The following is a 27550-nucleotide window of genomic DNA, read 5'->3' on the forward strand; positions in this document are numbered from 1 at the left end:
CTCGGGAATCTTCACAATACCTTAAATAAACGCGAATGTGCGCACTCCCCCTGTGGAATACAAATGGGGTGATCACACCTTTGTTGCCAAACTTTCTTTAGATGCGCGCGTGCATGTGTCCGGGTCCATGTGTAAGCACCGGGTCATGCCCTGCCCAGTGCACACACACACCGCTCCCGGGAAGTTCTTTTGACCTCTAGGTTCCAGATTGTTCCATGCTGGAGGGGAGACTTAAGGACCCAGGAGAGGTAACTGGGACTGATGCTGCCCTCGGAAGCTTAAAGCAGGTGGTGTGGTTTCCCTCTCCAGAGACCCGTGTAGGCGGAAACACAAGGAGACACAAGACATCGGCGTTTTAACACATTTTTATTGCTTTTGAGGGTTTCCCTAGAGCAGACATCCTCCTATTGCACAGCTGTTTCATTTTGGCATTTTAGAAAGTTGAGGCTGAGGTTACAGATGCTTCCAAGACCAATGAAGTGCCCGGGGTGATTCGAGGTGAAGGCGCACAGGCTTTAAGGGACAAGGTCCGTCGCTTTTCCTCTCTGTGTGCACCATCTTTGATTAGCAGTTGCGTTTTGACAGTATTTTCGGCCTCAGGTTTCCAGAGAGCCTTCTGAAGCCCTGATCACTGGGGCTCCATCTAGCAGGAGAGTCAGAGCCCAGCCAGGAGCTGGCACCAGTCTGACGCCCACTGGCGGAAGTAGGATAGGAGCAGAGTGCGGGAAGCTGACAAAACTAGGGGAGCGTCCCTGTTTGTCTGAAAGCAAGGAGAATGGAGGTCACACCGCTAGAGAAGGGCGGACGGAAGCTCCCCCGTTCTGCAAGCTTAGTAAACCCAGGAGACGGGCACCCACTGTGGAGAACTGCACGCCCGCTCGAAGGCTTCTTGCAATTTCTTCAGGGTCTCGTCGACGCCATTGTTGACCAGCGAGAGGTCAAAGTAGTGCGCGTACTGGCTGCGGATGGCCTCGGAGTCCTTCTGCAGCTGCTGCAGGGCCTCTGTCTGCAAAGGAGAGAGAACCACGGATGAAGCGGTCCCAGAGGCCAGCGATGGCGTGTCGGCGTGCGTTGACTGTCGTGACCCTGCCTGGCTCAGAACCACCTGCTTAAACACTCAAACCCTGAAGGCCTTCCTTGGGAATGTTAACAGGATGTACAGAGGCGATCAATTAAGAACGCAAGTCTCAGGGGATCTCAAAGCAACCGTGACTGGAGAATCACAGCTCTGAAGACCAGTAGCTCCATCGAGTTGGCATGGACTTGAGCAGCACCCCCAGTCCACGCCTTTGAGCACAGCCCTTCCCAGAGCCACCACAGCTGCAATCCGGGCCTCTGTCTAGCATCCCAAACCTGTGTCCATGAAAAGACTGAGCACTCCATACAAGTAAGAATGCGTAGCAATAAACACCAAATACATGCCAAACTGGGAAAAAGTATCTACAACTATCTATAAGCTCGGAAAAATGAGCCGCAGACACGAGCAGGCGGTTCACAGAGGAGTTGACACAAAGAGCCCTCAGTAGTCTGGCGAGCTACTCAACCACTGGCAGCAAAAGGTGGAAGTACAACGAGACTGCGGTTTTCCATTAGATGGGCCAGAAATGAACTTTGGATAATATGCGCCTGGCACACGGAAGCAAGCATTCTCGCGGGTAATTTGTCTCCAAATTCTCAATGCCCACTGCACGCATCCTCGGACCGGGCAGCCCTGCCGGGAATTTCTCCTACGCCTACATTTGTGCACGTGTGGAATGCCACATGTACGGGCCGGTCGCCGCGGTATAATTTGTAACGATCCTTTTGAAAACAACCCAAATGGCCTTCGAGAAGGAAATGGCGAGACTGAACAGTTATGTCACATACGCTCACTGGGAGACCACACGCGTACTAAGAAAGGCGGGAGAAGCTATCTATGCAGCGACACGGTGAGATCTCCATCGTGCCTGGCGAACAGGCCGGGGACAGTGAAGCGTATGGAGGACGATGCAGAGTGGGTAGGAGCCCCTCCTCTCTCCCCACAGCCGCACACACCCCAGGGTGGGTTCAGGGCCGCCTCTGGTACCCCTGCTTTGTCCCACTTGAGCTCCTGTCGCGCCGGTGTGGGGGTCTGCCAGACTGTCCGTCTCTGCCCCTAGATCCTAAGCACTTCGGGAACGATGACTGGGTCTGATTCCTCTTGCCCCCTGACCTGGCCCGGCTGCCGGCCTAGCCGCTGGCACAGTAAATCTAACGTGCCCACGCCCTTTGGCTTCTTGGCCTTGCGCAAAGGATGGCAGTAGCCAGGAAGCTCGTGGGGGATTTGTGACGAGCTGTGCTCTGGACCGATGCCCCAGTCTGGGCAGACCCAGACAGCGAACCTCCATCCCCCCTGCATAACCCCGTCCTTCCCACCTGGGCGCCCTGGTCGGTGGGTGCGATGAACACAATGAACGGTGACAGCTCTGCCGTGCGGACAATCTTCAGGGTCTGGAAAACGAGGAAGGAAGAAGAGAGGACCAGGGTCAGCCATCACGACGGGCAGCACCAAGCCCGTCATTCCTGGTACCGCTGCCCCGGCTCTAGATGAACCGGGGCAGCGTTCATCCGTTCCCGCCGTGGCGTGCCTACCCACCTGGGGCTCGATGTCCAGGATGGCAATCTTGTCCTGCTTATGAATCTGGTGCACGGTTTCAAATTTGGTGCCAAACATGTTGCCCTGGTAGCTGCCAAACTCCAGGAACTCGTTGGCAGAGATGTCTCTCGTCATCTCTTCGGTGGAGATGAAGTGGTATTCCTTCCCATCTTCCTCACTCTTCTTGGGCGGCCGTGTGGTATCTGCGCCAGAACACAAATCCCTCACCGTCCCCTAGGGGCGTGGGCCGGGGTGTCTGCCACTGGTACGGAGGGCTCAGCAGAGGGGTGTGTCCCACGGGGTCCCACAGGGCTGACACTGGAGCAGGAGATGCCCCGTCCGCCCAGAATGCATGTGCCTTTCAAGAGGCGAAGCCCAATGTGGAAAATTTCTATCCCTTTCCCCATATGAAGGGTCATCTCTTGGGGCGCCTGGGTGGCGCAGCCGGTTAAGCGTCCGACTTCAGCCAGGTCACGATCTCGCGGTCCGTGAGTTCGAGCCCCGCGTCGGGCTCTGGGCTGATGGCTCAGAGCCTGGAGCCTGTTTCCGATTCTGTGTCTCCCTCTCTCTCTGCCCCTCCCCCGTGCATGCTCTGTCTCTCTCTGTCCCAAAAATAAATAAACGTTGAAAAAAAAAAAAAAAGGGTCATCTCTTCCACCGCCAACCCCAGGAGCATTAGAGCTCACAATTTGAGAAATGACAGCTGAAAATACTTTTTAAGCAGATCTGTGAGCCATGGGCAGCGTTCCGTGTAAGGACATTTAAAGTTGCTTTCTGGGGGTGCCTGGGTGGCTCAGTCGGTTAAGCGTCCGACTTTGGCTCAGGTCATGATCTCGCGATTCGTGGGTTCGAGCCCCGCGTCGGGATCTGTGCTGACAGCTCAGGGCCTGGAGCCTGCCTCAGATTCTGTGTTTCCCTCTCACTCTGCCCCTCCCCTGCTCACGCTGCCTCTGTCTCTCAAAAGTAAATAAATGCCAAAAAAACATTTTAAGTTGCTTCTCTGTAGCTTGGAAAGAAGGGTACTTTCGTTTGGTTTAAACTGCTATCGTTAAATGTTGGCATGTTCTTAAGGCACGGCATTTACTACCACTCATATCAGTCGTCATCGAGGTACAATGTGCTCCAGATAGCACTGCTTGAAACTCCAGCATCACACGCTTCCCGGCACACCTCTCCTGCAGCCCATCCGCATCCAGCCCCCTGCCCCTCCATCTTGCGCGTCGCCCGTGCAGCTCTCTTCCTGGCTGCTCGATCCCAACCTGCACATGCCTCTCTTTCTTTCCATCTTACAAAACAGCAACTCTCCTTCACTGGTTATTTCTGCTTTCAGACACCCCCACTCAGTCCTGAACCCCGGGACACCTGCTGTCTTGTCTGCCCCTCGTGTGTCACTTATTTCTAAAGGCACAGCGTCGAAGTAAGGAGTGCAACAATACTAATACTAGATTCTGAATAGGGTTTTCTACCCTGATGAACAGTGCCTCCTCCTGGGAATACACATAATCAATCACACTACGCAGCTTCGCTTCTGGGAACGGAAGGTATCTGACTCCCGGCCTGATTCTCCTACTGAGGGCAGCTGCCGAGACCGGGCCTCTCCCGAGTGCTGCTTTGATTCAGAAGACATTTCGGGAGAATGAGAGGCAGCCCAGATGTGAAGCAATAGTGGGCTAGCTAAGGAAATTACCGCGTAGCCACTCAACGGACTGCGGTTTAAGCTCATGAGAACATGTTTATAATATAAAGTAAAATGAAAAGAGTAATAGATGTGTTGTAAAGATTTTAAGTAAGCTCTACACTTGACATGGGGTTCAAGCCCACAACCCTGAGGAGTATATGTTTTCAATAACATTACCTGCTTGATTCTTTTAAATATTCAGTGTGTAATAGTCAATATTTTCAATATTTAAAATTATTTTCTACCACTTCTGTGACGCAGGCAGACAGCACAGAAAAGAACAGGGGCATAGTTAGTTATCCAGAGCGATGACACATATATGCTTCTATCTTTCCAAATGGTGCTTTGTTTTTCTAATCAACATTTAAAATCACATGGGACACAGAGAGTGGCACTCCTGCCCGGCCCGCAAGGCCCCTAGGGTACTCACATGGGGCGGGGTACGCAAACTTGTCCGGGTTCTGGCTGAGCAGGGCACTCTTAATGTGGCTGCGGCCGACCCCGCTGGCTCCTGCGGAGGGAGGACAGAAGCTTGGAGAAGACAGAATGTGGCCTGCTCTTTCCTCACGAAGCCTTCTGCTTCTTTCCCCCAAAACCAACGTGGGGCTAGGTTGAGGGATGAGACGTGGGTGAAGTGGGCTCAGGAGGGCTCGGGGCTCCGGGCCCTCGCGTCCCAGTCAGGGGAGGAGGCTCCGCTTCAGGGCTCGGGGTCAGGACTCAGAAGCTAACTGGTTGCCACAGAGGAGCCAGCTAACACATGGGGTTTTCCATCCCTTTTGTAAAGATGTCGCTTTGCCGAGCTCTCCGAAATTAACGGAACCGCATTGAAGGCACTGTTTTCCCCGGCAGTTTCTCCAGAACCCTAGTACAGATTAGCTAAGCAACTACTGTGTTAGCTCCAAAGACAGTGGGGCGAGCCACCCACGTAAAGCGAGCTGCTGAAAACCTTGTAAGGATTCGTTTCGTTTGTAAAGCGAATCCACATGGGATATACCCATAAGGCTTCGGAGAGCACAAGAGGTGGTGCTTTTCTCTCCACTTTTCCTGCTCACTGCCTTTTTTTTTTTGGAGTGGGGCTGCACTATGCAGTGCGGGTGGGACCACCAGGAGGGACATGCAGTGTCGCCAGCAGAGCATCGTGGGCGGGAGGACAGCGAGGCAGTACCTATAAGCACCAGGGTCTTCCTCTTGAACGCGGGGAGCCGAACAACTTCCTCGTAGGAAACGACGTCCAACTGGTCAAAAACTAGAGACAGAGAAAAGCGGTGTTCACTTTCACAGCCGGGGAGAGCGGCGGGCCTGGCCGTGGGGCCAGTGACCCGGGACGCTGGCCTGGCTTCACCGATGTCGCGCTCTGGTAGGTCACAGGCCGCAGGGGCCGTGATCGAATCAGTGAGGCCCCGAGCTGCCCCAGTGCTCTTTGGGGCAAACCACACTTAGTGGCCCTGCAAGGGATGAGGGGGGCGCTAAGCCACTGTTCAAGCCAGGACACCATCGGGAACGAGCACAGTGGCTGCTGGCAGAGAATGACGGCCAGGGTCACGGACGCGGTGCCTGTGGGTCTATTTGTTGGGTTTCCCAACTCGACATGACTCTGTCACTGAGTTCTCTGGACTCTAATATTCTTTCTTATTTTTTGGACCCCATTATTCTATTTCCTCTGTCTTGTCCCTAGTTTGTTACCTCATGCCCCTGGGACATGCCACCTGGCTGCTCGAGATGGAAACCTGAGTCTCGTCTTGACTCTCTGTCCCTCCCAGTTCTCCCATCCCCCATTCTTCAGTGCTGCCAGAGAGACCGGCTAATCCCATTCCCCACCCCCGGCTCAAAGCCCTGCACCAGCTCCACAGACACACCCCAGAGCGCGAACACAGTCCCTCCGTCTCCGTGCTTAGCCTGCGTTCCTGCCACACACCCCCCCCCCCCCCGCCAACCCGTGCTCCGGCCACAGCTTCTACTCCTTCCATGTAGGCTCCTGACACATGAAGTGATTTCAGGCTGTGATTTGCTCACGTTCCTGTCTTTGTTTTGAACACTCCCAGCGGGAGTTGAATGGTAGATTATGATTCATTTGTTATCTACAATCTGCTTGAACCCATTGGTAATTTCAGTCTATTACCTACCACGGTAGGTAAAAAGCAAAGGCAAAATGAGTTCTTAGCAAAACGTGCTATTTTCTGGGGTTGCTCAGACCATGAGCGGGCCAGGCTGATGGCACTGACTTGGTGAGAAAGGTCTGGATCATGAGCAGGTGTGAGCACACCTCTAGCCTTCCTGTACATGTACCGGGAAGATGAGGGTTGTAATCAAGAAAGCCAGAAGACACAGCATGCTTTCTGTATAACATATGGTCCACTGTGCAGGACGCCAGCCCCCCTGTGCCACCAGGAGCCCACGGAGAGGATGCTGGGAAGCTTACTGGAGCTGTGCTTGGCCAGGTACTTGTCTTTGTACTTCTTCTTCTTCCCAAAGGGACTGCAGCTTGGGGCTTCACTCGGAGCCGACTGAGCCACACTGGCCACTCGCCTGGCAGGAAAAAGTGATGAAGAAAGTCAATGGAACCTCAGTGTAAAAGGCCCAGGGCCATTCTCCCAGAGCAGGGCTTGGGGACCTCCTTCCCCTTCTCCATTAGACCTCCAGACCGAGGGCACCTGGCTGGCTCATTCGGTAGAGCACGCGACTCTTGATCCTGGGGTTGTGAATTCAAGCCCCACGTTGGGGTGTGGAGATTCTTTAATAAAATCTTGAAAAACAAAGCAAACCTCCAGACCAATCTGCCAAAAACTTGGTGCTGGCCTTGACCTTTTCCTCTCTCACACTGCTCTGTGTGTCCCTCGTCCTCTCCATCTCTCAGCCCTCACTTGTCTCTCCCTCCCAGCTTCCCCCATCTCTCTCTGTGTGTCATCTCTGTCTCCAATCTGTGTGTCTCTCACATCCACTCCCTGCCTCTTGTTCTCTGTCTCTGCCAGTTACCCCCTCAGCTGCCTCTCTGTTCCCTGCTCTCCCGCCCCACCCCCTCCTCCGTGAGCAGAAGACTCTGGGTGTGTGCTGAGTAGGGTGTAGACCAGTAGGGAGGTGGTAAGGGAAAATGTGCATGAGCCAACCGGTACACTGCATTTTTAGTCTTGCACTTGAACCTGAGGGCCCCACGAGAAACAGGCGGAAGGTGCCTGGCTGGCCCGGCCAGGCTGCACTGAGGGGTGACGCGGCAGCGGAGGCGGGGGACCCTCCCGCTTGCACACATTTGCAACACCAGGTATTTGGATGCCCACAAAAGAACTCTCCAGAGAGGCATGGGAGGCGACTGAGACCTGAGAAGCCATTCCCGTGTGAGTCTGCACGGCACCCAGCTCTGAGCCTTTGTTCTCTACGAACAGGGCCACTGTGCCCGCGGGGCATAGCGTGTGCGGAGTGCCTAGCGCGCCGCGTGGGGCACCGTGAACTGGGTGCTGTCTTCAGACAGGTGACCCGGAGCCTGGGGCCCACACCTGTCAGCAGACAGCACGCACCACCCAGCAACGGCTCGCTTTCTCGGCTGCAGTGCTTTCTGAACACTGACGAGCGGGCCGCAGTATGGAAACACACCGCACACTGCGCCCCCGTATCATGCACATGTAGGCATAGAAATAAACACTCCAATACTTCCCTCCGATGTCACTTTTAAAAGAAATACTTGTCGCACCCAGTAAACTGATGGCACGTGCTGTTACAGCACGGTCCCCCGTGTGAATACCACTGTGCCACTGAGTCCTCCTGAGGAGGACCTGCATGTTATCCCCACCGTGCTACCTCGGAGAATGGCCTAGAAGCCACAGCTGATGTATTTGGGCCTTTCGCCAATACCATGCAGGGTCAACACTGTATTTCATTTGCTGCTCTAATTGTGAAACGGCTAATAATTCGTGTGGCCGACTCCACCTGTATGAAAGCTCACCATTCCTGTAGCTCAGGGGAAGGGATCAATCCTGCTGACTCCTTGGAGGAACCTTCCACCCGCCCTTGCCACCAGTTACTGTCATCCTTGTTGATTATCTTGATGATGTCCCCGGTGACAAACTTCAGCCCCGCCTCCTTGCAAGGGATCAGGTGGTCCTTTTTGGGGTCATAGTCAAACTGCGCTCTCATGAACATCTGCAAAATGAGGCAAAGGGTCAGAACTGCAGGGACAACAGGGAGGCGACAAAGGTGAGACACAGAAGCTGGTTATTGGTCTGAGTTGTCCATCTGTCTGTCTTACAGTACAATGCAGCTACTATCTGAAATGCACATTTCCTCAGTCCATCAATTAACAATAGGAATGTGCCAAATGCTGATACCCCTTGTACCCACAATCCACTTCTATGCAGAGGTTGTCAGTTACAACGTGTGGAAAAGTCACCACAGCATTATTTACAAAAGTGAAATACTGGAAGCAAGCTAATTTTCCAAGAATGGGAAATTAGTTAAGTATGGCTACCTACTGTATATATTACCATGCAACTATAAACATCAATTTGCAGGGACACCTGGGTGGCTCACTTGGATAAGCATCCGACTTCGGCTCAGGTCATGATCTCATGGTTCATGGGTTCAAGCCCTATGTTGTACTCTGTGCTGACAGCTCACAGCCTGGAGCCTGCTTTGGATTCTGTGTCCCCCTCCCCTCTCTGCCCCTCCCCTGCTCACGCTCTGTCTCTCTCTCTCTCTCTCAAAAAGAAAATAAACATTAAAAAAATTAAAAAAAAAAAAAGAAAATCATGCCACAATAACATAAATGACCCGAGACAGAAACTTTACAAAACATCATATGCCAAGGCCCTATCTGAACACTTTCTCTCGACTACTGACACTTTCCTTTGGCACCATTAACCACTGTGTTTAAAAACATTTGCCAATTTGCCTGTGAATAATTATACTGCATACAGTTTACTTTGTGTTTTTTTGATGACTGGTGACACTGGATATTTTCTCATGTGTTCAATAGCCATTTGTATTTTTCCCCGTCTGAATTACCTCTTCATCTGCTTTGCCCATTCTTCTCTTGGAATAAGGAGATGACCCTTTCCTTTCACATCGGTTACAACAAGCAACTCAGAAAGAAGGTCTGCTTGTTTGTAATGGATGTTAATTTAGTTCAGAGAGCAGCAGGCAGCTACAGTCGTGAAATACTGAGAACTTAGAATCACATCACTTCAATCGAATCTCAAAGAACACAACAGAGAAAATGGTGTCACCTACCTGTAGTGCAGGAAGACGATTCTGCTGGTTGGGAATTACTTTTAATGAGATCATTCCTTTGGTTTCTTTCTATTAAAAAAAAAGCAGAGAAATAAAACTGTAAGGAAACTAACTTGGATGATCTGCGATTTCAAAAACTCTCATTTCCCCTCTCAAAGTCCCAAAAAGTGTTTTTATCTAACACACATTTTGACCACACACTTTGAAATTTTGTAGGACAATTCCTCCTTCAATACAGAAGTCTTGTGTGCCCCATAAACCAGTGTAACTTGGAGACGTACAGAGAATAATGAAGAAAAAACTAAGGATTTTCCCTCTTCCCCTACACTCAACCCCAAAAGGTCCCCAGAAGAACCTAAAGTGAACCTAAAATGAACCCTGGCACACATACACCCATGCCTTTCTCCACACGAAAGAAAACATTTCCAAATATTTACACACATATGTCCATATTCACATGCACGTATTTTTGTTTTTAACAACAACTGGGCATGTCGATTGCTGCCAATCTTTTTGTCACTGTAATCTGCTACAATAGACATCCTCGAACATATATCCTTCTAGATTTGCATTTTGATATTTAAAAAATTTTTTAATGCTTATTTATTTTTGACAGTGGGGGAGGGGCAGAGAGAGAGAGGGAGACACAGAACCTGACGCGGGCTCCAGGCTCTGAGCTGACAGCACAGAGCCTGTTGTGGGGCCCAAACCCCCAAACCACGGGATCATGACCTGTGCCAAAGTCAGATGCTCAACCAACTGAGCCACCCAAGTGCCCAAAGCATTTTGATTTTTATAGAATAAAATACCATGGTAGAAATGCAGAATTGAGGGGTGAGAACATTTTAAAAGCTGTCCTCATATTACTCTTCCAAAAGATTACAGCGACTTCACTCCCACCAGGAATATATGAGAGGCCCTTTCCCCCTATTCTTGCCAGAATTCTATGCTAACATTCTGCCAATCTGACAGGTGGAAAGGATTTCATGGTTGCTTCATTCTGTAATTGTATTACCATAAATAAAGTTAAACCTCTTTTCAAAAGCTTTTTTTCTTATATCCTTTGTCTAGTTATCTGTTTGGCTGTGAGTCTTTTTATAACACAGTTTAGAAGTTCTTACAGTGTTAGAATTATTAACTTTCTACCTATCATATGTGCAACAAATATTTTTCCAAGCCTACTGTTTCTGGGATGTTTCACCACATAGCACAAATTACCTTCTATGTAGTCAATTATATTTACACACATCAAAAAGAAGCACAAATTTTGAAGCTTTACGTGTCACCACAGGCTCAGGACTCAGTGCACCCAGCCTTACTGAGAAGCACCACGAGGCCAAATCGCCGAGCAGCCTGCTTTGTGGAGGAGGCCCTGTGGGGAAACACATCAACCTTCTCGTGCTGCCCATCGTGGGACTCTCGGTTCTGCTTCCTCTGGGCGGGAAGGTGCCCCAGATGACGTCGTATATGAGAGACAAGCGGGTGAATGGGCCCCACGGATCAGCGTTCCAGCAGGAAGCAGGTGGCCTGCCCCACAGGGTGCCGAAGACCGCTGAATGAAGGGGCTATTTACAGCCCCAGGATGGCAGTGGCATTCTTACCCCCCACAGGCCTGTGGGCACATGCTTTCACCCTGTGTGTCTGCGTCAGGATCCAAATGAAGTCCACACCCTGCAAGTGGGTGATCCGTCTCTTTAGACTCTCTTCACCTACCTGTTCTCAGTCCGCTAATTTCTTAGCACTTGCCAAATGGTGCTGTTCTAACCATCACTTGGTGAACTAGCTAGAATACTGTCCCCTTACGGACTGTGAGTTACCCAGTGGTAGAGTTCATACAGGGAACAGAGGGACAAAGGCATCATTCTCTGTCTGTGTTTACCACGTTCCAGAGTAATGAACTGGTTCCCTCACATCCTCCAATTAGCTCATAATGTGTACGTACACACACACACACACACACACACACACACACACACACACACACACAATTACAAGTAATCTAGTTACAGATACTTTTTATAACCCCCTTCGTCTTCCACATTCTTTTGTCAAGGTCCTGTCCGATCTATTTCTGACTGTTTAATAATTTCTTTTCTTCTCCTAGCTTTGGATTGGTTTGCCTTTTTCCAGTTTCTTAAGGTGGAATCTGAGGCCACAGATTGTGAACTTTCTTGTTTTTGAAGATAAGTGTTTTGTGATCCAAACCTCTACCCCAGTACAGCTCAATCAGTGTTCTACAGAATCAGATATGCTGTGTTTTCATTTTTATTTGCTTCAAGGTACTTTCTAATTTCCCTTGTGATTTCTTCTTTGGCCTATGGGTTATTTAGAAGTGTCTTATTTAATGTCTAAGTATTTAGGGATTTCCAGATACCTGTTTTTGATTTCTAATTTAATTTCATTGTGGGCAGACACCATATCTTCTATGTTTTATGGGTCGAGAGATCCCTCGTGAGTTTGAGCCCCGCATCGGGCTCTGTGCTGACAGCTCGGAGCCTGGAGCCTGCTTCGGATTCTGTGTCTCCCTCTCTCTCTGCCCCTCCTCCACTCACGTGCGTACGCTCTCAAAAATTAATAAAAACATTAAAAAATTAAAAAGAGAGAGACTGAGACCTGGGACAGATTCTGGATCTGCCTTTTCCTCCTTGCAGCTCTACCAGTTTTTGCCTCAAGTATGGTGAAGTTCTGTCATTAGGATCTGGGTAAATTTGCTCCCTGTTACTTCATTTAGTCAGAAGCAGAAGTCCAAGTGAGGGCTTTTTTAAATTTTTGTTTTAATGTTTTTATTTATTTTTTTGAGACAGAGAGAGACAGAGCCTGAGCAGGGGAGGGTCAGAGAGAGAGGGAGACACAGAATGTGAAGCAGGCTCCAGGCTCCGAGCTGTCAGCACAGAGCCCGATGCGGGGCTCGAACTCACGGAATGTGAGATCATGACCTGAGCTGAAGTCAGACACTCAACTGACTGAGCCACCCAGGCGCCCCGATTTTTTTTTAATTATTATTTTTAAATGTTTATTCATTTTTGAGAGAGACAGAGGCAGAATGTGAGTGGGTTAGGGGCAGAGAGAGAGGGAGACACAGAATCCGAAGCAGGCTCCAGGCTCTGGGCTGTCAGCACAGAGCCCGACGCGGGGCTCGAACTCGCAGACCGTGAGATCATGACCTGAGCCGAAGTCAGACACGCAACAGACTGAGCCACCCAGGCGCCCCACTGAGCCACCCAGGCGCCCCCCCGATTTTTGTTTTTTTAAAGTAATGTGTGGGGCGCCTGGGTGGCTCAGTTGGTTAAGCGGCCGACTTCAGCTCAGGTCATGATCTCGCAGTCCGTGAGTTCGAGCCCCGCGTCGGGCTCTGTGCTGACAGCTCCGAGCCTGGAGCCTGCTTCGGATTCTGTGTCTCCCTCTCTCTGACCCTCCCCCATTCATGCTCTGTCTCTCTCCGTCTCAAAAATAAATAAACGTTAAAAAAAAATTAAAAAAAAAAGTAATGTCTATGCCCAACGTGGGGCTCAAACTCACAACTCTAAGATCAAGAGTCACAGGCTCTTCTCACTGGGCCAGCCAGATGCCCCTCAACTTTTCATTTATAATATCCCATCCACCGTTTATAACAAATCCATGATGGGGCGCCTGGGTGGCTCAGTCAGTTGGGCGTCCGACTTCAGCTCGGGTCATGGTCTCGCGGTTTGTGGGTTTGAGCCCCGTGTCGGGCTCTGTACTGACAGCTCAGAGCCTGAAGCCTGCTGCGGATTCTGTGTCTCCCCTCTCTCTGCTCCTCTCCTTCTCAGGCTCTCACTCTCTCTCTCAAAAATAAAAAACATTTAAAAGTTGTTTTTTTTTTTAAAGAAAACAAATCCACGAATAGGGATTCCTATCTTCATTTTACAGATGACTTAGAGAGGTTAATTTACCTGCTCAAAATCATGGCTAGAATAAAGTAGAGCAGGATTTCAGAGCTGCCATCAAAGACCAAAGCTTTCTGACACCCACTCCAGTGTTCTTTCTAGATAGACACTCGGGGTTATTTGCCTTGGTTTAGAAAGTTACTAAATGAAAGCAAAGAACTGTCATTTGTTGCACAGAATAAAGACTAGCGGTGGTACGAGTCCCCTCAAGGAGTACAAAGACTTGACAATAAACTCATGTACGCAGACACCAATGTGGTTCCACACTTCACAAAGACAACGGCAGAGACTATACCCACCATCGCCTTCTGCAGCTGATCTACTGAGTGATTAGTCACGTTTGTGCCATTGATTTCCAGGATCTCATCCCCGACGTGAAGGGAGCCTACCACGAAATGAAAAATCAGTCCACAAGAAATAAACATTAAAACAAGAGCTGTCAATATAACTCAAGATACCGCAGAAAAGAAACCACGACCTACAGCATTGTTCTACAACAGACTGTGTAAAACACTCAAGGTTGAGAATATTCAAGGATGCGGGAAGGGAATGGTTCTTTTGAGTCCCTTGAGGGACGTATCAAGGCGAGCACTCGACAGTTTAGTATGACCTCGTCCTCCCTGGTCAAGCCGAATAAAAGCACTTCATTCACAGCAAGTTTAATGTTTCTTTGTTGTTCTACCTAATGGTAAAGCTCATCAACGGTTAGATTCTATGTGAAGAGTAATTACCAATATTTGTGCCACCCTAGATACAAAATAAAAGTTCTAACTGAACAGAAAAAGGTAGGGTTCAAAGCGTGGGATGAATCAGGTGGGCAAATACAGGTTATCATCCGCTACTAAAAACAGGTCATATTTTAATGTTCTCTCACCAACCTCCCAAATAGCTTTGACTCAATGATGCATCTGAAAACTGACGGCACCTTCACATTAAGGAGACACAACGGTTACTGATGATTATTTGTCTAAATTCTATTTTCACAGTGCAATGCAATGGGCTGCATGTAGTTAACCGGTCAAATATTGGGTGGAAAAGTATTGGCGTAAAGAGGTGTGCAAGAATGCTCAGAGGGAAAGACAGTGGCACTGGGCAGTTCATACAAAGGTCTTATAACACACTTAAAGAGCCAGTTACTAAGCCACAAAAAAAATCTCCTGTCTCACACACACACATACACACACACGCTCCCCACTGTAAAGGCTGTAAGCCTCCAGCCCCCCAGCACTGACCGGCATGTCGATGGTTCTCTGACTGAAGCACTGCCCAGGGCCCCCATAGTTACCTTGTCTGTGAATCATGCCACCGTGAAGAATTCTGGCCACTGTACAGGACTGCTTGTCATTCAGCTTCAGGGTGATTCCCTGCAAGGAGGACACAGGGGACAGCAAGCTTTATTTGCAGCTCTTTCTGAGCTTATCCGTAGGATGATTTAGGAGGATCTCTGCAGAGGAAGATCGTTCATCGTCCTCTTGTGGCCTGGGGGCTCAAGGGGTCGAGAGTAAGCAGTGGGCTAGAACAGGACAAGGGATTACCATGGGCTCTTCTGTGACCTTCTCGAACTGGATGAGTCGCACCTTCCTCACGTCCTGCCCCTTGGCCTGGGCAGGGCTGCCTGGGGCAGCGCAGCCGTTGGTGTACATGTCCTCGGTCATGGCGCTCGCCTGATGCGACGCAGCCTGTCGGGTCAAAACAACAATGCGTCAAGTCAGCGGCGAAGGCCCACCATCACTCTGGAACTGCAACTCTACAATCCAAAGGGCTCCGCAAACCAATGGTTATTGCATAAGCTTGGTGTCCCTCACCTGGAGTGACGTGAGGCTATTTGTAAATGCTATCATCCGACTTAACAGACGTGCTCATCTGGTCGGCTGCAGACGCGTTAAGGTGTTTAATGCCCAGGGTGCTGCCCAGGACCCTGCTGGGGCTGTAATGAGGTGTAATACAATTCACAAAATTCTGATTTCTAAGGCACACCGCCACTGAGGCCGCGGGGAGGGCTGTGCACCCATGGTGTCTATAGCGAAGACCCGAGGTGGGATTCATTCAAACAGCCTGATGCTTTGCACCAGGCTGCAGTAAGGATGATTCGCGTTAGCATTAGCCTCTCACAAATCATTTCTTTGGCTACAAACAGGAAGTTCTATCGGGACTAGAGAATTAGGCTTAGCCCTCGGCCTACGACGATACCGCTTAACCTGAGGGGTCCCTCTACGTGAGGTTGCCGCCACCCCTCCTGCCATCCCATGATGACACCTCCACTGTGACCCCGTTCCCCCCATCTTGACAACAGCAAAGCCAGATGACTGGTGCCACCAGACAGTAAAGCACTCAGCATGGCATCAGCAGGAGGACAGACAACGGACCAATGGAATGGAATAGAAAGTGCAGACACGTGGTCCGTGTCCGAACCTTTCAACACAGATGTGTGGCCACGTGCCACGGGCACCAAAAGATGTGGACAGTGACGTCATCATAGCATTATTTTGTAAAAAAAAAAAAATGCTGTACAATTTAATTTTTTGAACCATTTGACCATAATCTGAAGATATCATGCTCCTTAACCCATAAAGGTTTGTGTATTTTCTAAGAACAAAAACTTTCTGAAAAACGCAAATTTAGCATTGATACAATACTACACCTGGTCCTCAGTTTCTATTAAAATTTTATCAGCTGTCCCAATAATGTCTTTTACGGCTATATATATTCTTCCCCAGACCAGGAGCCAGAACCGTGCACTGCATTCAGTTTGCACAAGCTTTGGCCTCCCTTAACTTGGAAAAGCTCCTCAGTCTTTCTCGGTCTTTTGTGACCTTAACATTTTTTAAGAGGACAGGCCTATTGTTTTGTAGGCTCTCAGTTTTGGTTCTGCCCCGTGTTTTTTCATAATTGGGTTGAGGTCGTACATTTTTGGCAGGAATCCCACGGAAATGGTGGTGTTCCCTTCTCAGAGCGGCACTATTCTTAAAAGCCCGAATCTGGAAGGACCTCCCAAGTCCATTAATGGTAGGATGAATGGACGCACGTAGCCATTACTGATACCACACAGCAGCGAGTGTGCAACGTGGGTGAATCTCTCAGCCTCCTTTGCTGCTTCTTCCTCAGGTGTCTAATCTGCTAATGTTGAAGTGGCCCAGAACTTGTGGTAAGACATGTGACAGTGGGGAAGGTCAAGTGGAAACCTCCGACAGTGCCCTCCACCCACCCCAGATGAAACAGTAAATCAAAAACAGCATGGCCAGCTAGAGGAGGAGGGACAGGCCTGAGCTTGGTTTACAAAAGGGCCAATTGACTATTTGAGTCCAAGCTCAAAATGGAGAGCAAAAACATGCCAGCTACACCTGGGGGGCCCCTCAGAGATACTAAGGGAGATTTTTCTGAGATGGGGGTGGTGTGAGGGGCATGCCTCGTCATCCAGTTTGTGGGGTAGCAGAAGCGGAAATATCCTCTGGTGGGAGTGTCTCCATCGAGATAGAGACTCATTCACTCACTTCCTCCTGGGCCCAGGCCCTGGGGGGAAAAGGGCTAGAAGATCAGAGGGGACAGGCTTGTGGATGGTATGTTAATTTAATCTTTATAATTTAATTTAAATTTATTTATTTTGAGAGAGAGAGAGAGAGCGCACACGCAGGGTTAGGGCAGAGAGAGGGAGAAAGAGCATCCCAAGCAGGCTCTGCACTGTCTGCATAGGGCCCAACTTGGAGCTCGAACTCATGAACAGTGAGATCATGACCTGAGCCGAAGTCAAGAGTCAGACGCTCAGCCCACTGAGCCACCCAGGCACCCCTGATATTTTAATTTTAATTTACCTCATCCTAAGAGGTCATCAGAAACTCCGATGAGATGGTGAGGCTTGAAGGAGTGTTATTTACTGGGGGGCCTCGAAAGACGGGAGTGCTGAGAAAGAGAAACTGCCTGTGTAGCAACTGAAACTTCAAAAAGCTCACACGACCTCTATGTCATATGACCCTTCAGCACCACTGCTGGGACGAGATCGGTGCATCCGGGGCGGCATGGCCACAGACTCATTACCGCTATTCAAACAGAATTGGGGATGATAGGTTGGTATTTAGAAAACATATGGACTTATGACACCTGGGAGTGCAGAACTCTCCAGGCCATGGTTAACAACACAGTTAACAGTGCGCACGGCACGTATGGTTAACAGTGCACACAGTACGTAGCAATGAAAAGGAGGTTCCAAGGTTAATCTTGAAGACATATTATTCCTAAAAAAACCAGAGAGATGAAAGGTATGCTATCATCAGCACAGTGAACACAATGAATATATTTATATGTGCTTATAAATGTACGAGCTGTGTTGGAGACAGACATAAACAACAGCAATTATACACAAACTGGATTGCAGTCCCTGAGTCTTTTAACAGCTGGATAACTTGGGGCAAGCGTGGGGCCTCGCTCCCTCCCTCCACCCCTCTCCCCTGCTTGCGTTCTCTAAAAATAGAAAATAAAATTAATTAATTAAAAACTTGAAGAAAAAAACCCTATAGAGAAGACTGATGGTTCCCAGAGGGGATGTGGGGGATGGGTGAGACAGGTGATGGGGATGAAGGAGGGCTTGTGAGGAGCACCGGCTGTCGTATGGAAGTGTAGGATCACTATATTGTATACCTGAAGCTAATATTGCACTGTATGGTAACTGGAATATTAAGAAAAACTAAAAAAACAATCTAATTAAAAAATGGTCAAAGCATCCCGTTCTGGAGCATTCAAGATGTGGAAGAGAGGACACGGTGGGTGCCCCGGTGCGAAATTCGACTTCCCTGGGTCTTTCGGTAGCAGCCGTGATCAACTGTGCTGACCACACAGGAGCCAAAACTCCGTGCATCATCTCTACGGAGGGGACTGAGGGATGCCCGACCAGACTCCCCGCCGCTGCCGCGGGGACACGGTGATGGCCACGGTGCAGAGAGGCAAACCCGAGCCGAGAAGAAGGTACATCCAGCAGTGCCAACGGGACCATGAAAGTCGTAGCGGAGAAATGACGGCGTGTTTCTGTCTTTCAGGGACGAGGCGGGCTCACGGCAAACCACGAAGGCAAGGGGAAAGCTTCCGCCACCACGGGCCCGGGGTGCGCACACTCGGGGCGCAGGACCACACCCGATGCTGGCAGCACTGCACGAGGCCTGGGTGTAGTTGTTTAAAACAATCACAAATTATTTGCTATCCTTTCCCCTAAAAGGGCCAAAGACAGGAAGAAATATTTCACTAAGGAAGATAAATAAGGAGGAACGGCAAGGGATGAGCTAACATAAAACACAGGCGACACTAGATGCCCGTGAGGACGCAGAGAACGGAATCTCTCATCCTTGCTGACGGGAGTGTAAAATCGCACGGCCATTTCACAAGAGAGTTAGGGACTTTCTTAAAAAACCCACAAGACATAATAAAATAAGATAAAATTTAAAAATTAAAAAAAAAATGTTTTTAAATGAAACAACCACTTTACAACCCAGCCATGTCACCCCTAGAGAAATGTTCACACAAAACTTGTATGTGAAGCCTTATAACAACTTTATGCCTAATAGCCAAAACGTGGGAACAACGAGAATGGCCTATAATTGGGTAAGCCGTTCAACAGATGACCGCAGCCCATCCGTACCACGAAACATGTCTCAACAACAAGGAACAAAGGCACTCTGATGAGTGAAAAAAAAGCCAATCTCAAAAGGTTGCATATTCTATGAATCCATTTACATAACATTTTTTTGAGGGGGGTACAAGGGAATGAGGGGGAGAGAGGGAGAGGGAGAGGGAGAGGGCGAGGGCGAGGGAGAGGGAGAGAGAGAGGGAGAGGGAGAGAGAGAGAGAGAGAGAGAGAGAGAGAAGCGGGGCTCACCGGAAGCAGGGCACATGCTCACTGGAAGCAGGGCTTGAACTCATGAACCACGAGATCACAACCTAAGCTAAAGTCAGATGCTTAATGACTGAGCCACCCAGGAGCTCTAAATAACATTTTTGAGATGAAAAATTACAGAGATGGAGAACAGATCAGTGGCTGCCAAGGTCAGAGCGACAGTAAGAATGAGGAGCAATGTGGTGACAGAGCGGTTCTGCACCTTGATGGTGGAGGCGGTGGTTATACACATGCACACATGACAAAATAGGACAGAACTACACGCATACATCGTACCGATGTCAACTGTGTGGTTTTCATACTGTACTACGATTGAACTCCCAGTAGATAGAACTGAACTTCTTTGGATAAAATAAGTAGCAAAGTGGCGGGCAAGCAGCACCCATCTGCAACCAAAGAACTCTGAGAAAGCCTGGTACCGAAGAATGGGTACCGGTGACAGGTCCTTGACAAGTATGCAGCGTACACGATCGGTCTTCAGATCCCCATTCGTGTTCTGGGACAGGAATGTCAGAGGCCACGATACACGGTGATCAAACAGGTCCCCAAAGCATGGCCCGTGGTGACCTGGGACGGTGTGGTTAAGCCTCTTCAAAGCTGAACAGCTGCTGCCACAGTCCACACAACAGGGTGAGACATTAAATATTTCAAGTAGGTGGATTCAGCAAATCAGAGGAGAAGCAGGGCCAAGTTGGAAGGAAGAATCCCTTTCACAAATTAATCGCTGGCGCTGTCTGTACATTTTCACCCTGCATGTTACAGGAGGGATGTGGGGGGTGAGGAACCGAAGGCCCTCTGACCACGGCCGCGGTGAAAACACGACGGGCTGCAATCTTGCATGTCGGGCCTCCGAGTCCAAAATAGAACCCAGGACTTTCCTTGACCCTCATTTATTGATTTTTGACCACTATTACCCATGGGGCTGAAAACTAAACTCAGGCAATCATTCCACGGGTTTATCAGCAGCTACCGTTTATGTGTGTTGCTAACAAGCACAGTGGTTTACAGGTGGCCATAAAGTCAGGAAACACGGATCGTGTTCTTTTATTGTGTGCTGTAATGTAGCACCAATAAACTGCTTACGATGATTCACCTTGGTTTCCAGACTCCGCGGCCCCTGCAGAACGCTCTAAGCGACGACAGATTAGAAAGTCTTAGTCCAGAGAACACAAACTGACCTTTGAAAGGGGAAGAAGCCTACACGGTCGTGTACCTAGAACAGGCAGATAAACTGGCACTTACCTCATGTTGTTCTTATTCAGCTATATTACAAAGATCGTTTTTGAACGCGTCAGCCTTTAAGTTAAGGACTCAGCAGAGCTTACCAGAGGCAGAACACATTCCAGTCAGAAAAGTCCAAGAGCTGCCATCCCAAAGGTTGGTCTTTCAAATGTGCTTATCCATCAAGATGTTCTTCGAGATGACTAAGAGTCACTCTCACACTCGCCCAGAAGTTGCAAACGATGACGAAGATAAACGGAAATGTCGAACGTGCTAACTAAAGAACCAACTTGCTTCTTACCAACAGTAAGGCTTCTAAAAGCAAAGCGCGATGTTCTCCACCCCAGACTTGTCACTGGGCAGCCCTGTCCTTCTGAGACACACGCTACACTCCCCGGGGCCTGTCTTCCTTGGAAGTTCCCTACACTACTCCTCAACCTCATGTCGCAAATTCCTCTGACCGGCCCTCATGTCTGTCTCCTCATGACAACTGTAGGAGCAACAACACACAGACACTTACATTTGACGTCTGTACATGCACACGCACACGCACAGAGTGAAGGTGACTTCTTAATTCAATCTGCGAGGCTGAGACCCCATGAAGTACAGATCTCCACATGCTTAAGTCATGGTCTCTGCCCTTGGCAGCTCATGACTATAAGGACAAGTCGTTCGTTCATTCATTCATTCATTCATTCATGTATCCAACATAAATGATAAATGGAAAGATTTCCTCCATCAAGTTTAAGATGGTCTTAGACTGTATGTGCTCAAAGGACTCAAAACAAGGTTTCAACTTTCTTCAAAACTAGCTTCACCAAGTTTTGAAATGGAGCTTCACCAAGGCTTTCTGAATGGTGAGGAGGATGGCATCTATGGGGGATGAAGGGGAAGACGACAGGAAGTCCTAGGGGCAGACCAAGGAGCGGTCTGCTCTTCAGTGGGACGCAAAGACAGAGGAACCAGGACTCAGACACAAGTTCCGCCCAATGAGGCCACGTTGCAGTCCTCCTGCTACACAACTGGCCCAGACTGAACTCAGGAGAAAGGGAAGGAGGCTGCCTTCGCCTCAGGGTAATGGACGTGCCTAAGACTGACCGAAGAAATTGCAGTCCTGTCCCACCGGGTCATCCACTCGTCTGCCACGGAGCAGGCTTGTGTCCTGGTCCCTGATTTGCTCCAACGTTTCTTGTTTCCACAGCTGGTAATACATTCCACTTTGAGACAGAGATTTGTCTGTCCCTTCTGTTTGTCTCCTCAAGCTGCAAGACAATTACCACACAGGCAGGGGTCTTCATTTTACTCACTCTTGGGTCCCGGGCACCTAGAACTCTGCCTGGCTCTAATTTAGGGAGCTTGCTCAACACTCACTGATGACATGAATCACTCCCAAGGCACGTGCTGCTGTTTTTTGGGCCACTACTACCCCCCCGTCACCACCACCATGCGATTGCTAGGTGACACGAGTCACGTTGAACAAATACTAAAGTCAAACGTGCTAGATTCCATTTTGCAGGGTTCACTTCAACCTTAAAAATCACCACCCTCCTCTCTGGTGCACATGGGAGGCCCCAGGGCTAGGATGGGCATGGTGGGAGCGGCTCCGGTTAAAGACGACTGCTCGACCGCTCGGATTCTGGAGAAATTGGGGCATAAACACCCACCCACGGCTCCATGTCTGGCCTTTGCTCTGCAGCCTTTTGGCCTTTCATTATCCAAACTGTGGGAGTGCTAACGCCCCACTGCTCTGAAAGCCCCTTCGGAGGAAACATCTGCAGCAGGGTTCAAAGGGCACAGGCAGCTGGTCAAAGGAAGCTGGGATTTAAAAAAAGATGAAAAACAAACTTGGCACTTGGCGGGGGTGGAGGTCGGGGGGTGGCCAGTGGGGGGAGGAATAAAACTGGGACAATTAAAGCTGGTTTTTTCATCCAAACAATCGGATTAAGAGTGACAGTGAACGTAGGAGAGGACAAACATTTGTTCAGCCTACTGTTAGGCTCTTTGCCAACTGCTTTCACATGGAGACTTAGAAGGCCAGGCGAAGAAGGCAAGCCATCACCAGAGGGCAGACTATGGTGGTGGTGGGGGGGGTGAAAACACCCACTCCAGCCTGGGCAGGATCCGCTTCCAATTTGGGGCAGAAAAACAAACAGGACGGGCCTCTGGGTGGCTCAGTCAGTTAAGCGTCCAACTCTTGGTTTCAGTCCAGGTCATGAACTCACAGGTTCTTGAGTTCGAACCCTGCATTGGACTCTGCACTAACGGCGCAGAGACTGCTTGGGATTCTCTCTCTCTCTCTCTCTCTCTCTCTCTCTCTGCCTCTCCCCCACCCACACTTTCTCCATCTCTCAAAATAAATAAATAAACTTAAAAAGAGCCTGGAGACTGCTTCAGATCCTGTGTCTCCCTCTCTCTCTCTGCCCTTCACCTGCTCATGCTCTGTCTCTCACAAAAATAAACGTTTTGTAAAAATTTAAAAAAAAAGAGAGAAACCGAGAAAATCAGAAATCAGCACTTTTACCACAAATGACAAGAGCTGGAGAAGAACTGGGGAGAGAAAGGCCTAGAGCCAGGAGTTTCTGGCCAAGTACTATCTTAAAAATCATGCATTAACTAGGCACACTGTTTCTCAGGCACTAAATCATTCGAGAACACATACATCAATCAATCCAAAGGCCAAGTGTCTAAAGATCCTTTTCCAGTGTGCTTTATCTACCCAGTGTACTGTGAATAGAGGCAAAGGCTTCTTCCCTTGCAAGGAGGGTGACTTTTGAGCAAAGACCTACATATGTTTTTGGTTCATGTATATTTCTTTATATAAAGGAAAAGGAAAAAGTGAACAATCAGAAGAGAAAATTCCATATTATGAAAGTTGTACTCTGGTTCCCTAATTCAGAGTTTTTCTTCCTGTTCCCCACCCTGGGGTGACTTCCCCTCCCCCCACCCACTGCTGGAGATGTGCTTACTCCTGCCTTCTTACACTCCATACCCAGGGCCCTCCTTTTCTTTTTTATTTAAAAAAATTCTCTTAACATTTATTTATTTTTTGAGAGACAGAGAATGAATGGGTAAGGGGCAGAGAGAGAGTGAGTCACAGAATCCAAAGCAGGCTCCAGGCTCTGAGCTGTCAGCACACAGCCTGACGCCGGGCTGGAACTCATGAATCGTGAGATCATGACCTAAGCCAAAGTCATACGCTTAATGGACAGCCACCCAGGCACCCCCAGGGTCCTCCTTTTTTAGGAGGTATGAGCAATTCACTACTTATGGATAAAATCTCTGCATCCATGAAATGTCAACTGATTTTGTTTCCCTTTCCCCAGGGGACATTTTACAGTGTATCAAGACATTTTACAGTGTATCAAGGCATTTTTTGATTGTCACAACTAGGGGGGTGTATTACTTTTCACAACAGAGAATGATCAGACTCAAAGTGTTACTCAACAAGAACCTCAATGGCTTCACACAAGCAGTTCCCCCCCGCCTGGAGCGCTGTTCACCAATTACATCCTAGATACCCCAAGACTCAAGGTCTGGCAGCTTCACAGCGCCCTACACCTGCCTGCCTCTGTGGCCTTCATTGTTGACTCCTCAGCCCCAGAACCAGGTCCACACACAGTAGGCGATCAACAAGACTACATCATAGCCAAGGACGACCAGTGTGGACTAATGCATCTGCTGCCTAAGAATCGACAGATTTTAGGGGCATCCGGCTTCGGCTCAGGACATGATCTCACGGCTCATGAGTTCAAGCCCTGTGTCGGGCTCTGTGCTATCAGCGCAGAGCCCACTTTGCATCCTCTGTCCCCCTCTGTCTCTGCTCCCCCTCTGCTTGCGCGCTTTCTCTCAAAAATAAATAAACACTAAAAAGAATAGATCTTAGTGGAAGCTCACCTGTAGCCTGACCTATGTTAGGTCATTTTTCATTATGGGAGACGCCCAAGCGAATGTTGAGGGATTTTCGACATACTACTTCATGGGAAAAGTGTTGTTTTTAGCAGGATGGAAGAGGAATTCTATGAGCAAATTTACAATCACTAATGAGCCCTGCTGTAAAGAATAAGGTCAGAGGTAGCTTATGAGTTTCTCCAAGGAAAGAAATGTACTTCAATATGGGAGACAGGCCATCGTTCAAACCTACTGCAAAATTATTTTTTGGCAATACTTTTTCAATATTAAATGTGGCCTATGATCAGAAGTGCAACTTCAGGTTTTGAGTCTTGAGAACTTTTACAGAAAGCACTCTCTGTACACGAGGCCTTCAGCAACATCATTTTGAGAATTCTGTTACAGCCCACAAGTCCTTCCCAGGTTTTCGTACTTCTTACCAGTATGGGGCCGTGCTGACTGCTACCGGACAGGCGGTTCTTAGGGACATGTAGGATGCCCCTGTGCGGTTCTAAGTGCTCGACACGCATCACGTCAGGTCACTGCCTCCACAACCCTCCACACAGGTGTGTCTGACAGAGGAGAAACCTAAGGCACAGACAGCTTCGGCAGCTTGCCCAGGGATACACAGCAAGTGAACGGTAGAGCCCCGGAGGAAAGGTGAACCTGAAGAAACCATTGGAGATTCTCCCTCCAATGTCCACACCTTGCCAGATATGGATGCTACTCCATTCAGCAAGCTAGCAAGTTTCTTCTGTCATCTTCTTTAAATCCTTTAATAACACCAAAACACAGTGGCTACCCAGTAGGCCCATACGCAGTACTTTGGGACCAACTGCCAGCTCCACAGAAACTGTTTACTCAAAGGGTGCGCCACAACATAACTCTTGTAGGGACGGAGCCTTGTTTCAAAGAGCCACGCAATCTCTCAAGCCTGCACGTAAGGAGCAGAGAGGTTTACACAAAGTCGGGTCACTTCATTATATACGGGGCTCTTGTTGGGCTCAGTGACAGGAGCCTGATACAGTTGGATTCCATTTATAAGACTGTAAAGGATCACCAGGGAACTTTCTGGAGAAATGAAAGGGTTCTATATCAGGATTTTGGTGATGGTTACATGACCATAGGCATTTGTTAAATCTTACTGAACAGACCAAATGCATTTATGAATTATATGTATGCTAATTATACTTCAATACAGCTGCCAAGAGTAAATTTAATAAGGAGATTTTTATTAAAAAGTCAAGGCTCAGCCAAGTGAACCAATTATAGAGAAGCAAAATCACACATCCAAGCCTACGGGGAGCCAGGTAGTTTTAGACCCCGATTCCCTCTTAGTGCATATTCTACTAGAGAACGGCAAGTCCAATTTTGTCTTGCCATCTGAAGAACAATAGTGTCTCCCCCACCGGGTCATTCTAGCACTCACTGAAGCCTAGAATATTGCCATCATGACTGGAAACAACAGACAGGTGTGAACATGGCACTGATGCTTATCAACTGTTTCCTGGAGCTTCCAGTCCAGAGTCACGGCTCTCCTGTTTGCTTTACCTTGTGAACCTTCAGTATCATCATCTGTGGAAGTGGAAGGTTATGCTAAATCTCTAATGTCCACCTCTTCAGTCGTTTATTAATTCAGCAAACATTTCTGAGGACCTATTTATCAGGCATTTAAAATAAAAACCGTGAGCATGAAATAGCCCTGCCCTGAAAAATCTTGCTGTGGAGAACAGAGATTCACGCTGACTTCAGGCTGGGTCAGGGCAGAAACACAGCTGCTGCCTGGCTCTGGCTCACGCTCTCGCTCTCGCTCTCTCTCTCTCTGCACATTCACTAGTGGTACCTGACCCCCAGTCCGTGCAGCAGGCCAGGCTAGGTGCGGGGTCGCCGGGCCTATCTTCGGGGTGATGGCTCCAACTGCGAGCCAGCCGCAGCCTCCGGATGAGTGAGCGAGCATTCTGCTGGCTGCACCTCCGCCCGAGAGGACCTCCTTTTGGTGGGTGAAACCCACACTCGGAACTATATGACAGATAACACGGAAACCATCAACCTCTTCTGGGCATCTTTGAGGATAGAGGATAACGGCTCTTTACCACCCATCCCAGGAATCCGGAGGGCACAATGACGTCAGCCACCCGTGGATCCCTTGTCCACCCGAACACGCACACGGGCCACCCCGTCTGCACCGCAGCCCCAGGGGCCGTGCGCGAATGCGGAGGGACGGTGAGTGAGCGCTTTAGAGGCAGAGTTGGGTTTTACAACCTTCTCTGCGGACCCAGACACGCGAGCAGTTCAACACGCAGGCGGACCCACTCTTCTTGGATCTGTTCCCCAAAGTCTTTCTGTCACCCTGACTTCCGTCCACGGGGAAGTTTGCCTTGACCTTAACCAGCGCTGTGTACAGGCCGCGGCCTCTCCGAGTTTCCACCCAGAAGGGCTGCGGGGGTGGGGGGAAGACCCACCGCACCTGAAGCCCCCGAACGAACCCCGGTAGCCGCCGCGGGCTCGGCTCCGAGGCCGGCCGCCCGCGGCCGGGGCCGCGGACCGAGCAGGTCCCGCGGCGGGCGGCGCGGCCTGGAGCCGAGCCCCGGCCCCGCACCCCGCGCCCAGGACGCCGCGGGGCCCTCTCACCTCGGGCCGGCTGCGCTTCTGCAGCAAGTGCTCCAGGTAGAGGTCGGAGAGCGCGGTGCGCATGCCGCCCCCGCCCTCGCCCTCGCTCGCCTTGAGCGTCATCTTGCCGGAGCCTCGACGCGGGGCCGCGAGCCGCGAGGCGGGCAGAGCCGGGAGTGCGAGCGCCGAGGCCTGCGGGGCGGCGGAGGCGGCGGTGGCGGCGCGGCCCCGTCACCTCCCCGCGGGCGGTGCGCTGGAAGGGCGGGGACGGAGCGCCGCCCCGCCCCTGACCTGGCCCCGCCCCCGGCCAACCTCGAGGCTGAACCCAGGGGGGCCGTGAGGAACCCAGCAGACCGCGCCCTCCCGGCGGAGGGCCCACCGGCTCCGCCCACAGCCCTGGCCGAATCGGTGGGGACTGGAAGGAAGCCGTCGCTCCGACTCCGGGCTCTACCCAGAAATCTCTGCGGGCCCAGCGCGTTGCGAAAATGCCTTTAAGGCTCCTGGGCTGCCGGTACCCTGTCATTTACATTGCTGGCTGC

At 49.9% G+C, this 27550-nt stretch overlaps 1 protein-coding gene across 1 annotated transcript; it reads right to left on the bottom strand.

Annotated features, from left to right (window-relative positions):
- Positions 1–349: 349 nt before the first annotated feature.
- MPP1 (MAGUK p55 scaffold protein 1) lies at positions 350–27255 on the bottom strand. Its single transcript, XM_023248837.2, has 12 exons — positions 27033–27255; positions 14950–15093; positions 14700–14778; positions 13714–13799; positions 9510–9578; positions 8227–8423; positions 6712–6818; positions 5458–5538; positions 4723–4803; positions 2615–2817; positions 2395–2469; positions 350–1006 (listed from the first exon to the last, which is right to left on the bottom strand). The coding sequence occupies exons 1-12, from the start codon at positions 27132–27134 to the stop codon at positions 830–832; spliced, it is 1401 nt and encodes a 466-aa protein (XP_023104605.1). The 5' UTR covers positions 27135–27255; the 3' UTR covers positions 350–829.
- Between the last annotated feature and the right edge of the window lie 295 nt (positions 27256–27550).

The sequence above is a fragment of the Felis catus genome, chromosome X (genome assembly GCF_018350175.1).
Source record: "Felis catus isolate Fca126 chromosome X, F.catus_Fca126_mat1.0, whole genome shotgun sequence".
NCBI classification, from domain to species: Eukaryota; Metazoa; Chordata; class Mammalia; order Carnivora; family Felidae; genus Felis; species Felis catus.